The sequence below is a fragment of the Coturnix japonica genome, chromosome Z, assembly GCF_001577835.2.
Source record: "Coturnix japonica isolate 7356 chromosome Z, Coturnix japonica 2.1, whole genome shotgun sequence".
Taxonomy (NCBI): Eukaryota; Metazoa; Chordata; class Aves; order Galliformes; family Phasianidae; genus Coturnix; species Coturnix japonica.
In genome coordinates this window covers 16,119,203-16,133,611 of record NC_029547.1, presented here as the reverse complement: position 1 = coordinate 16,133,611, position 14,409 = coordinate 16,119,203, and the positions used below count along the sequence as shown (strand labels likewise).

At 36.7% G+C, this 14,409-nt stretch overlaps 1 protein-coding gene across 1 annotated transcript in view; it reads left to right on the top strand.

Moving 5' to 3' along the window:
- HCN1 (hyperpolarization activated cyclic nucleotide gated potassium channel 1) overlaps positions 1-14,409 on the top strand; it is a 187,365-nt gene that overhangs the window by 116,200 nt on the left and 56,756 nt on the right. The window contains exon 4 of the mRNA XM_015848649.2: positions 4,926-5,144. Within this exon, the coding sequence (XP_015704135.1) occupies positions 4,926-5,144 (219 nt within the window). The remainder of the gene's footprint in view (positions 1-4,925; positions 5,145-14,409) is intronic.

Sequence of the window (14,409 nt, the reverse complement as noted above, 5' to 3'; positions counted from 1 at the left end):
GTTTATTTCTTTCATGTCTATAGACTCCTTTTAAATACTGGAATGTTTCAGATAGGTCTCCCAGCTGCCTTCTCCTTACTAGGCTGAACAAGACCAGCTCTGTCAGCCTGTCTTCACAGGAGAGGTGCTGATCATTTTCATGGCCCTCTTCTGCACCCACTCCAGCATCTTCACATCTTTCTTGTGGAGGGCACCCCAAGTGTGGATGCAGATGCCTTTCTAGCACTGCTGGCCCCCCGTCTTATGATGCAGCACAGAATACAGTTTACATTCTATGCTGCCAGTGCACACTGTTATGTCACATCAACCTTACTTCCCAAGTAGTATTTCATGTACTTTTCACTGTACCTTTTAATCTTTTGGTAGAATGCACTGCTTGCTGTTTGCTTTTCCTTACCTCCATTTTCTTATTCTATACAGTGGTATTTTACTTAAAATAGTAATTTAAAGACTTGGAGTGAATGTCAGTCAAGAGATGAAATTCCCCAGCCAATGGATTAAATAAAAGATTTTAACATAAAAAAATATAATTTAAATGAAATAACTTCAATTACAATTGTCAGACCAACAATATGATAGAAAACAGTCATAGACAACATGAAAATCAACATTTTTAAAAAAATTATTATTATTTAATGTTTGTAATAGCTAAAAAGCAAATTTACATGAGCAAAATCAGTTGCAGAGTGGACCCCTGAAAGAACTTAAATTCTGATCTTAATACCTCTTGAATAGAGTGGCTTTAGTAGTATTACTTGTAGTCTTAAGAACAGCTTATTTTTTTCCCAGAAAGTACTTCATTTTCCTTGATAACTGTAACTTCTAAGGGATTTGGTTTGGTTATTAATTATTTCCACCAAAAGAAGATACCAGATTCACAATACATCTTATCTTACTGGGTTGTTTTACATGGGAGTCAGGAAGCTTGAATTGAAATACCAGTACTGACACAGATGCTACTACTTGAATCTCAAACTGGAAGTGTTTGAGAGGAAGCATCTTTAGTTTTTTTCATTTTCTGATATATGTAGAGAGAGAGAGACAAAAATGAAAGCAGTTTTCTTTATTATGCAGTGAAACCCAAATTTATCAAAAATGTTACTCAAAGTCTTTTTTTGCTAACACAGACCCTAAAAAGTTATTCCTTAACAACACTTACAGCACCGAAGTTTCACCTATAAATACCGACACAGATCATATATGAAAATCTTAACTTAAAGCAAATGTAAATGTGGAAGAAGTACTAATTTGTATATTAGTATATTAGTAAATAAATATGAACTTTGTTATCTGCAATCCAAGAGTGATTATCTTATTTCCTGGTTTGGGCATTTTTATTTTCTGTTAAGGTTATAGGCAGGGCATTTTAATAGATGAAAAGAAAGATCCATCGGTAATCTTGGCATTTAAGATGGCAAGAGAGCTAGCATGAGCTTTCTGAGGAAAAAAGAAGAAAAGAGCATTTGAGCAAAGCTTTCAAAGTGAGACACAAATGTTGGTATTTCACGAACAAATTTTGCACAGAAGTACTGCTGCTGTTTTGGAGATTTTTCTAAGTTTGCAGAATTCATATTTTTGGTCTTTTACATTATACAAAATACCAGAAAACTGATTAATCTCATTGATGTCATCCCATCTTTCTTCACCTTTTTTTTTTTTTTTTTTTTTCTGAATTTATTTTCAGTTCCTTGTGGTAAATGCTGTGTATTCTACATGCCTCTGAACACAATTTGTTTTCCTGCGCAATGGATGATCAACAGCTATAACTGTTCTCATTTCATTTATTTGGCAAAGAAAACAGAAAAATCTAACCTGGACTCCTCAGGCTTTTTTGAAGCATTTTGAAGTGTCTTCTGCTCTTTTGCAATGGCCCCTTTGACTATCCATATATAAAGCTGCAGATTTGCAAACCCTCTGAGGGAACCGTCATGTTTTTCTCATCTCAAAGTCTTGGTAGAGATGGCTATGTATTAGAATAGGACCCATACAAACATCATGAAGTATAACGAGACCAACTGACAGATGCTGCACCTGGTTTGGGGCAATCCCAAACACGAAGACTGGTTGGGTGACTATTGGATAATGAGCAGTCCTAAGGAGAAAGACGCATTGTTTGATGAAAAAACTGAACATGATAATGCAGTGTTTTATTCACCAGAACCCTCAAGTCTTTCTCCATATGGCTGCTCTCAATGAATTCTTCTCCAGTTTGTACCCTTACTGCACACGTCTAGGTATATTACATCAGTTTCTCTACCTTTCTCTACTGATGCAGCCATTCTTTCATAGGCCACCAGATAAGTCAGGCATGATCTGCATTTGGTGAAGCCATGCTGGCTGTCTCAGATCACCTCCTTGTCTTGCATGTGGCTTAATGTGTCTTCTGGGAGGATCTGTACCTTGATCTTCCCAGGGAAGACATAAGGCTCACTGGCCTATAGTTTCCCATATGTTCTTTTCTACAATTCCTAAAACTGGAAGTGATATTTCTCTTGGGAAAATATATTTCCCACAGATTTCACATGACAGTCATGACTTTTTGAATATTATATAGACTGGCTTGCCTGCTACATCAGCCACTTTCTTCAGGACATATCATCCTGAAGATGCATATCATCAGGTTTCGTATAACAGTACACATTCACTCTCATCAGGTGGTCTTGAATTTGCTCTTTGCTCACAGTGGGAGTTATCCAGCACCCTCCAAGAGGTCAGGGGATGTGAGAGATGTGAGAAGCAATGGATGCAATTAATTTGTGGAGTACCTCAGCTTTCTCTGTGTCTTTCTCCCTTCTAATTTCTCCGAGATGATATACCCTCCTTGGCCTCTCTCTCCTGACCAGTGTACCTTAGAATCCTTTATTGTTATTTTTCACATCCCTTGCCAAGTTCAGTTCCATCTGCACCTTGGCTTTCCTGATCCCATCTCTGCATGTCCAGACGGCATCCCTGTATTCTTCCCAGGCCACACATCCCTGCTTCCATATCCTGTCATTTTCTGTCTTATCCCTCAGCTTAATTGGCAGGTCCTTTTTTAGTCATTGCAGTTTTCTTCCTCCCCTCCTTGATTTCTCACATATGGAGTTGGAGTGCTCTTGAGCTCTCATAAAGACATCCTTACAGATCTGGTTCAGTTCCATTTCTTTTACCCTAAAGACAGTTTCTCAGGAGTTCTTGTCCAATAGTATTTTTTAACTGGTAGTCAGGTCTTCTAAAGTTCAAGGTCCTGACTCTGCTCTTTGCCACGCCAGTATTCCTTGAGATCACAAACTCAACCTGAGCATCATCTTTACTGCCCAGACTGCCTCTCTTAACTTCTTTAATAAGGTCATTTGCATTGCAGAGCAACACCACCTCTGGCTATTTTGTCTAATACCTGGACTAGGAAGTTACTTTCAATGGACTCCAGGAGAGTCATTGATTGCTTGCAGCCCTCCATGTTGTTTTTCCAGCAGATATCAGTCATTTAAGTCCCCCATCAGGATGACAGCCTGTAATCGTGATACTTCTTGTAGCTGAAGCAAGAACCTCATCAAGATACTCAACAGGGTCTTCTTGATCAGGCAGCTAGTAGCAGATCCTGACAACGAGACATCCCTTATCAGTCCAGTCCCTAATTTTAACCCACAAGCTCTCGGCCTGTTCATAACAGTTTTTTAGAGGAAGCTCTTTGCAGTCCATGCAGTTCTTAACATAGAAGGTGAATCTCCCACCCTCTTGCCCTACATATCTCTTCCAAAATGCTTGTAGCATTCAATCAGTTGTGTGATTCACCTCATGTTTCTGTGATAGCAATTAGGTCATAGTTTTCTAATTGCACAATGGCTTATATCTCCTAATATGATAGTGTGAGTCCTAGACTGTGTCAAAAGAAGTGTAGTCTTAAGTAACAACAGGATTAACATACCTGTCATAGTTTCAGCTGAGATAGCATTAATGGCCCACTGATGTTCTTTTTATGATGATGAATTATGAGAACAGTACCGGGCCAGCCTGAGCCACTGGACAGGGAAATGCTGCCACCATGATGCAGCAGCAGCAGGAAATGAGAGAGACTTAGGACATCAGCCTGAATCTGGAAAGACCATATGACATTGTGCAAAAGGACATAAAACTGTGGGGCGGCTGCCTGGGGATTTCTGGTTATTGGTCTACAGGTGTGAGATTTGTTGCTAGCTGAGCATCAGTTGGCGAATACTGGTATTGTTGCTGTGTGTTGGTCTGCAGGTGGCGAATAATTGCATTGTGGATCTGTAGACATAGTTGTCATTCCATTTTACTTTTTGTTTACCATTTCTTTCTTAGTAAATAGTTTTAGCTCAAACTAGGTGTTGAATTTTGTTTCCAGTTTTCTCCCTCATCTCATTCTGAGGGGAGTAAGCCAATGGCTGTCTGTTTCCTAGTTGCCTGACAGGAGAAATCACAAGAAGACATTACAACAACTCAAGTTTTCTTTTCTCCTTGAGAAATCAAACAGCAGACAAGATGAAAAGTAGCTGTCAGTTAAAATGGAGAACTCAGAAAAGAAAGAAATTGGGCAAAATTGTTCCTGCATAGTAAAATTACCACCTTCTTGCTCTTGATAGGTTTGCATAGTCAGCTCTTTCAAATCTTTCTTCCATAGAACTGAAAGATAAAATTGACCTTTAGTCTCCTTGTAATTATGTTAACTCCCAGGTTTAAGAGCACAATCAAGTATTTTAAGTAGTCAGATGTATTTCATATTACTGTGCTAACTAGCATCTGGTACAATCTCTAACACTTGATCTAACAATTAATTCAGAAGGAATATCTCCTCACATACAGGGGGTATATTACCAGACCACATTTTCAGAGCCAGTAATTTATTATCCTAATATACAGGTACAAATGTGTTCTTAACTTCAGCTACTTGCTGGCTCAGTCACCTGTCTTTTTTCTTGCAGAATGATTCCTGGGGAAAACAATACTCATATGCGCTCTTCAAAGCCATGAGCCATATGCTGTGCATTGGTTATGGAGCCCGTGCCCCAGTCAGCATGTCTGATCTCTGGATAACCATGTTGAGTATGATTGTGGGGGCTACTTGTTATGCCATGTTTGTTGGTCATGCCACTGCCCTCATTCAATCTCTGGATTCTTCACGGCGACAATATCAAGAGAAGGTAACACATTTTAATGTACCATCTTAATTTTTGAAGTAGTTTGATGAAATGTTTTAAATGTGGAAAAGGTCTTATAAGTTTGCATGAAATGATCTGGTAGCATCCACATCCTGTAGTGAATATTAATGAGCACAAAGGAATTCAGGACACACTATATGTTTGCCATATTCCTGCACGAAATGCATTCTGAAGGGAGCACATGTCTCATATATATTGATTGAAATCTTGGATATGTAACTTGCTTAAATTCCATAAGAGCACATTACACCCCCATGCTACATTCTGTAGGTACTCAATCTAAGCAGCTTGAATTATGACCTTGATGTTGGTAACTTAGGCATGTTTGTACAATTCCTTGTTTGTTATTCCTTTGGATGGCAATTTGAGAATAGATTTTAACACAAGAAGATAATGATCTTTTTATAAGGACAGACACAATAAAAGTACTTTCAAATGCAGTTCCAAAAATGGAACTACCTCAGAGAAGTGCTATAAATAGGTCCTTGCTTTATAATATAAATGCTTAAACTATAATCCATGATGTCTCCAAAGACAAGAGGAATGATAGCCAAAAGATAGCAAAGGAGATAGAATTTAGTGAAGGAAAGATTCTTTATGAAACAGGAAGAAAAGTTTGTTCAGTTCTGTGTTAGATTCCTCATAGGCATGATTAGAATTAAAAAGATGTAAACGGGTGGCTGCAGGGTGGGAACTTTCAGGAGTGAGCACAAATACGCACTAACTAGCTCTGTCAGTCGTACAGTAGAAGGCAAATGCAAGTGTAAGAGGTGCTTTGAGACCATATGATGAGGCGAGAATAAGGAAGAGTCCAAAACCAACATGTAAGTAGAAAGGAGTGTTTTACAGGAAGGCAAGTCAAATTGAGTGAATGGAACAGTTTACACTCATATTTGTTAAGCTCTAGTTGCAACAAGACAACAGAATATATGCATCAGTGATAGTCAGAAGTAAGATATATGGTAACAGTCCAGTAATAGAAAAACTAGCTCATGGCTGACATATTAACATCAGAATTATTTATAACAGAATTTTGCAAGCAAGAAAGCCCACACGATGTTGCCTTGAAACATAAGTGAGGACGAATGGTTTAGGAGAGGATGAGTGATTATTAAAGCCTCTAAATATTTCAGTGTTTTTAGTGGCCACATGAAACTCCATAATCCATTTCAATTCAAAGCCATGGGGCTCATCCTGATAAGTGATTTAACCCAACTGTCTTGTTAGGGTTAGTCAGCGATGTCTGTTCTGACAGCTGACGGGAGCAATTTTATCAAAACAGGATATTTGAAGGGAGCCATGGAACATGAATATCTTAAAAGTACCTATAAAAAAGAGGCACAAAAGTAAACCCAAGAGCTAATATAAATACAGTTTCAGTAGAGATTAGTCAGCATAAATACACACGTATACACATACGCAGGTGCAGGAAACAAGTCATTATCCTCTGACTTTCCTGGCTGCTGCATGATATCACAATGTCTTGAGCTACAGAAATACAGAACATGTGAAAATATATTATATTTTAAATGATGTTAAGTAAATCATCTGAATATTTTGTGTAAATTAATCATAGAATCATAAAATCATGGACACATTAAAGTTGGAAAAGACCTTTAACATTATCTAGTCCAACCGTCTACCTTCCATCAGTATTGCTCATGAATTAAAACTTAGTCAGCAGTCTTTGTTAAACTTTGCCACAGAAATGTATAGCATTTTTCACTTCCCAAAATTTTCAACATTTTACATTCTTCTTTTTTTTTCTACTTTGTTGATACTTGACATCAGAAGCAAGAGTATAACATGGCACTGACAATTAGGAATAAAAAAAATGAGCCAGAAAGTTCATGCTTTAGAAAATGTTTCTCTGTCTTTCTGGAAGCCATTTGTATGTCAGTTATTATAGTCTAAAAGATGTCTTAATTAAAGAATATTTCTGCTGACTTCTGAAGCCCTTAAATCATATATATATTATCAACTATAACAACTGTACTGACGTGTGTATTCTCATCCACTGCTTTATCATAGCTTAATACTATATATTCTGAAATAAACTTTGTAGTCTAAGAATTATAGAACCATTACTACTAGCTGCTAAAGAATATTGTATGTCTTCTCTTTACTCTGTAAGCTAGATAAGTGGGTATTTCAAAGATCAGTTTGTGCTATCTATTTTGACAGCATATTTTTCTAAAATAACACAGCTTATATTTCACTATCAGGGACTTGAGGAAAGGAAAATTAAATGTTCAGCCACAGGTTTCAGTATTTATATGTGTGTGTGTTTATATACATCTACACACAGCTCTTTTTGTCTTATGCATTGCTTTTTCTTTCTCTTGAAATTCAAAAATTGGAAAAATCATGAGAGAGGGATTTATTTAAATGAAAGTAATTACATTAAACTAAGTTTGGTGTACACAAGATTCTCTGTTACTTTGCTTCATTGTAGCTTTTAAAAAATACAGAAAATAAGGAAATTAATGTGAATTGCTAGGCAACATAAAATGATACCAGAGATGAAGAAAAAGATCCTGTGGTGTTTTTTTGTTTTTTGTTGTTGTTGTTTGTTTGTTTGTTTGTTTTCTTTTATTTTTTTGACTGTTTTCTACTAAAATGGCATTTGATCTAAATAATGGAAGGAGAAGTCTCCTTGTTTTTACATTACAAGAAGATGATGGATTTGCCGAGACAGCAAATCTTCCTCCTCTAGATTCTTCCAAAGCTTAGGGCATTGAAATCTAGAACTGGTACAATTCAAAATGGAAGAAATAAACACAGAAAAATAAGAGAGTTTTAATAAAGCCAGATATGTCAAACAGCATCAAACCAGCACTAGCTAAGAATTTGACTGGTTGCCAAGCACTGCGTGCAGAGAGAAATCAAAGTATGGTAAGAAAGTAAACATTGCTCCCACATGTTTACTGAGATGAGCCAAAGACATAATTTTTCGGTGGAATTTAACAGCAATTAGAGAAAGTGGACAATAAAATCACACACCAAGATTTACTGCAAAAAAGATAGGATTTCAGAGTGTTCTGCTGAAGAGAAAGGAAATCATTATCATTATCAAAGAAAAAATATCTAAAATACGTATATCAGAACTTGGTTTCCATGAGTCTGATCCAAAGTCTGACCTAGGAATAAGACATTTTGGAGCCAGATAGACTCAACCTGACTTATCATTCCTTATGAAGAGACAAACAGTCTTACATTAGGATGTATGCAGTAGTAAATACAAATAATTTTTTGAGTAGCAAACTCTCTTCCCATTTTATAAAATCTTGGAAACTACCACATCTCAAAGATGTTTTTCTTTCTGAAGGCAAAATTTATATGAAAGAAGAAGAAATGTATGAATATTTTTAACCAAATATTGTAAAACAAAGTGGCCAACTAAGCAGTTACTGGACAAGGAAGTGAAGACCATTAATAAAATACTTGTTCCTGTGGACACTGGCAGTTTTTAATAGGAAAATGTCCACCTAGTGCTCTGGATATCATTGAATAATCTTGATTGTTTGATATAAGTATTGGTTAATATTTTTTCAGTCTGTTTGTGGCCATAAACTACCCATATACAAAGTCTCAACAAGAAAATAGAAATAAGATTTATAATAGCATACACTATATCTTGTATTCATAAAAATTTTGAAATTGGCTTGATAAAAGGACAGCTATGGGCTACCATATCCTTTTTTATTATGTATTTTTCATATTTTCATCCATTTTCATTTCTCACTATGTATATTCTGATTTTTATCTATTTGTCACAGGGTTTCAGAAATAATAAAAAAGCAGAACCAAAGAGATTAAGTGATTTTACCTGTTGCAAGTAGTAAAGAGGCAAAAAAAAGTACGGAAACCAAGTATATTAGTTACATGGGAAATAATGATAAAATAAACAACAGCTGGCTCCATACAATTGCTACTGTCTTAGTCTTGAGAAGAAATTTTAAATCATTATTACAGAGATGAAAGATTTCTAGGCTTGACCCTGATCGCAGACATCCCAAATGATGTCTCTTTCTACCCCTTTATTAATATGCTTTTATCTTCTCTATTAATTTATGATATTTTAGCGTATTTTCAGTCAAGTTAGTCCAGTCCAAAGAGAAAAAGTGCATTTTTACAGAGAAAATGCAGAACTTGCAAGATAATTTAAAAGCAACTTAGTAATTCATGTTGGGTGTTCAAACATAGCATCATGATTTGATGCATAGGTTGCTCATTTTAAATTTTCTCTTCATGAATACAAACAGACATTCACAAATGAATAACAGGGTTATTACAGGAGGATAGCTTTAGATTGTGCAGCACAATGCCTTGCATCAGCCTCTCAAGTCTGCCTCTCACTGTGCCAGTCTGGATATCTAAATTCTCCTTGAAGTGTATGGGGTAAGAGACTTGATGTGTACTTTCAAGATCAAGCAAGCTCTTGGGCTTGCAAGTTAAAGTAGCACTTGCTGAACTGTATTTCCAGTTTTCCCCTTCCTCCATGAACTGCAGCACTTGCTCAAGCACCTTGGCATCTGAGCTCCTAACTTACATAGTAAAGAAGAGGGGCAACCTTGAATGAGACAGCCAGAAGAGCAGATGGCGCTGATTCCTCTGCCTCGGCAGCGCCTGGGGCAGAGGACAGTCCTGGAAATGAGGAAGTAGATTCAGAGCTGACCTGCACCTGAGCATTTCAAGCAGAAGTCCTCCAGGCTGCTTGTGCTGGGGCGAGGAGCAGCAGATGGAAAGAAATGGAGAAAGGAGACTCCTCACAGCTCAAACAACATTGCTTTGCTGAGAGGAATGGAAAGTTTGCTGTGCCTGCAGTTTTAGGGCAAATGACTATGGCTCCCTGGGAGTAACTGATTGATTCTCCCACCACTTCTATGGATCTTATAATGTCTGGCTGCCAAAAAATCCACAAATGGTGCTGGTAGCGGGGACAAAATGTTTTCTCAGGAAAATATCTCAAATGCTTGGGCAGAGAGCTGTGCTTTTTTCTGTGCAGTTATTTTAGTGTGCAGGGCTAAAGGCAATGAACTGGCTCTGCCATCAGGATTTGGTCAGTATTCACTTCACTGCTAGTTCTTCTGCATATTCTTATGAAGAGAAGCAGATTGTTCTGCCCTGTTTTCTTAAGTTTTAAGCACTCTGTGCTTAAAATCAAGGTGGAACAACACCTCGACATACTCATTAGTAAAGCTGGAAGACTTTTCCGGAAAACCTTAAATATCTGTAGGTATCCAAATCATACAGATTTCTGCAGGAGCTTAAAAAAGTGATAGTTATAGAGTATTAAAAAGTGCAAACACATAGAAGAGGAAGAGCTACAACAGGACCACATCACCATTTATCTAGATTTTTACTAACTTCTGGTATTAGGCAGATGCACAAAATACAAAGAGGCAAGCTTGACACCCAGTTGAACTGGAAGTATGTGAGTTTTAGCGTATAACTCCTGGATCTGTTCACAGAGTTTCTCATGAAATATGAAATACTGATTTGCTACTTCAGTAGCTATTCACATTATTTAAAAAAAAAAAAAAAAAAAAAAAAAAGAGTCCCTTCTTTTCTGGCATTATTGGCAGTTTTTACAACGCCTGAAAACAGCATATTTCCACTTATAAAGCATTATTTTAACACTAGGTCATATCGTGTTCACAGTGCTGGAGCAGGTGAGCAATTCTGCAGATAAATCTTACATTTTCTGTGCAGTTGTGCCACAGTACACATGCAACCCTGGAGGAACCATTTATTTTGGAGAATGAGGGATGATTTACTTCAACCTGTAGTATCATCAGGTTTTACAAGTAAATAAAATTGGAACCAAAGTGAAATCTTGTCACTGAATATCAGTCTGTATTTTTCCTTTCTCAGCCCACATTTTACAAAGATTTTTAAAATTTATTATTTATTATTATTATTTATTATTATTATTTGCAGTGACTTATACTTAGCTCTGCTACAGTGAAGTATTTTAAATAGTGGACCATTTTTGAGGTGCACATTATGAAGTACAATAGTTTCTAAAATTTCCTGTAGTCTCACATCCTTATATTGACTGTGCAAAAACAGAGATACTGTAACACTGAGAAGTTGAAAAGTCATTTTTTTCTTTAACTATTTAGAAATAACTGAGAATCGTCATCTGAGCCAATGTCAGTGGTTTAATTATGGTAGTTATAACTCTTATGATTTTATTTGAAAGTCCAGGGAGCCTACAAGTTAAAAAAAGAGTGTGAAAGTTCTGGTTTATTTCTGACTCATTATGTCATCTTGTGCTGTTTTTGCAATCGTCAGATGAAAAGCTGCTGAATGGATACAGTACTCTTTCCTCTGTGAGTCTTACTGATCCTTGTAGAAAGTGCTGAGTTATTAAAAGACAAAATACAAAATATTCTGAAGGGGGAAAAACCTTTGGGTGCCATTTGGGAAAAAAACACACAACCTGAGACATTCAGTTTCAAAAGGAGCAACTGTAATTCTAAAGAACATGCATGTACTCGTAAATGTGTTAATTAATGTATTTAATTTGTGTGCATTCTTTTAAACATATTGACACATAATGAAGATCACTGTGAACTTTCTGATGTCTAAAGGAATTTGTAAATGGAGCCACTGGAATTCAAGGGCTGGTGAGGACTGCACAGGGAGATGTTTATTTGTTGAATATAACAATGGTAGTTGTGTCAGGATAGGGCCTTTGCCAGCTTTCTCTTTCCATCATTTCATTACATTAATTTTCATTTGTAATCATTACTTTGAATTTTTGTTGTGTATAACTGTGATTATTTAACTTGACTTTAACATTCCTTGCCTTTCAAGTATGAAAGAACAATAGACATTATCACACCAAGTAAGGAAAAAACTATTCCTTCTCTCCCTAAACAAAGATCAGAAGTTACTCACCTTTTAACAACACTGCAATAACAAAATAAGTATTTTTTTATCTTTTCAAGTGCAACTGAATAGTAAGGCGTTAGGAGAATATTATGAATCAGTTAGAATGCCCTTACCACACTGCTCTCCTGCCTTGTTCTGGTACACTGTTCTTGTGATTTGGCTTCTTGTTGCAGTCAGTCTTGCTGGGGTGATGGAGTTGGTTATTTGTGCATTGTGTCTTTAAAAAGGTGACTGATTCCTCCCTGTAGCACTTCCCATGCAAGCCAAGTGCTATCCATCCGGCTGCATCATACCTGTGCCAAGATGTAATAGACTCCCACTGCTTCTAAAATGACAGATGGGACTTCCTTTGATTTATTGCTATGTTGTGGGTAATTTACCTATAAAGTGTTCTGCTGTCTTGCATTATGGATTAGGTTTCTAACAGCTTTCCATTTGAAAATGCAGAGCAAGCTCGTTACAATTTAAGCCCTGTTCATGATGACTATATAAAATTAGTGTGAAGACATGACGTAATTCTAAAGACAGACTTAACAAACATCCTGATCTCACTAACCTCAACAATTATCATAGGTTTATTTTTTTTTTATTTTTTTTATTTTTTTGTTAAAGGAAACAAATTACAAGAAACTTATGTTTTTCAAAATTTCTGTTAGAAGGGAACTTGTTATAGAAGAGGCCATTCTAATTCAATCAGTTCTATGATTCAGTGCTTGTTTCCTGCATTTGCAGAAGGAAATAACACTTCATGTTGCTTAATATGACTGAGAAAATAGTCCTTGTTATGAATATTTGTTTGCTTTGCTTTGCTAGAGAGGGAGGAAAGACTGATTGATTTTATCTTGACTCCTACATGATAATTCTCTTCAGTTCTCTTCCAACAACACTCTTTTTTATGAAGCCTGAGAAATTAAAATATCTTCCTTAAAAACATAATTATTTGGATAACTAAGACAATAAATACAAATGTATAAAGTCTGTGGGGTGTATGGGGTAGCAGTAGGACTGAAACCTGTTCTCAGCAAAAGACTGTCTTGTAATGTCTTTTCCATTGTATTATGTGCTAAATTATCGTTTTCCTTTCCAAGTGCTGAGTAACTTTCACAAAATTAAAGTACACACTCAATAATAAATACAGTAGTAAAATGTGTTTATTCCAATATTTTCCTAAGTTGTACTAGGCTTTGTCCTGCAAGTTTCTGTAAGCTAAACACTAAGTATTTACGAAAAGCATGACAAAAGCAGATCTCTTCATAAAAATGCATGATGCTATGAGCTACCATTGTATGGTTTGGGGTTAGGAAAATGTCATTTCCACATGAGTATCTGTATGGTCTCCTAGAAAAAAATACTGCTTTACTGACTTTCTTTACCATAGGCATATCAGTTTCAAAGACAACATTCAGCTATATTTAAAAGAAAAATGAAGACAGCAGGTTCTTTGAGCATTACTTATTGCACTTCTGGTTAGAGCTATCAATTGGAGTTCAGTGGCGTTCATTCTCACATTTGAAGATCTCTCCTTATCCTTTTTCAACTTTTTATTTATTTATTTATCTATCTATCTATTTATTTATTTATTTATTTTTATTGCTTAGACCTTTTTTTCACTTCTGATCTGCAGAAAACATGCTGGTAAGAGCCTAGGTGTCTACATTGATGCAGAGCATCAAGAGTTTTTCAGACCTCCTCTGGGCAGTATCAAAAGGTGAACATGGGCCTCACCCCATCAAGGAGTACAAGCCCCACCAGAGGCAGCCTAAAAAGCTGATGCAAAAGCAAATTGAGCAGACTGGAGAAAGAGAGGTTTGATCAGTGTAACAGAAGTAATAGGGCATGTGTGACTTTTACCTATATCATGCCTACAAAGAGTAATGAATCTGAAAGTAGCAGGAGCCCAAGGAGATGCAGAGTGAGGAAAGAAAGGGGATGAAGAGGGGGAAGATCTGGGAGAGGCTTTTGGCATATTTTAGGGAGCTTACAGTGGAGGATTTATGGATGGGCATTGGATTGGATGGGCCTATGCTCAGAAAAGCCTAAGATCAGGCAGTACACGACCTTGTTTGGAAGAAATTCAGAAATGATTCGTTATGTCCTCCATTTTGGGGGGCAGAAAGAAAGATGAGAGACTTGGTTTCTGCCTTTGCTTCCTCCACTTACTTTGAGCAAGAGCAGCTTCTCTAAGAGGACATTGCCAATAAAATGAGAGCTGAGATCATAGAATCATAGAATGATAGAATGGCCTGGGTTGAAAAGGACCACAGTGCTCTTATATTTTCAACCCCCCTGCTGTGTGGAAGTTTGCCAAAAACCAGACCAGGCTTCCCAGAGCTATATGAGATGG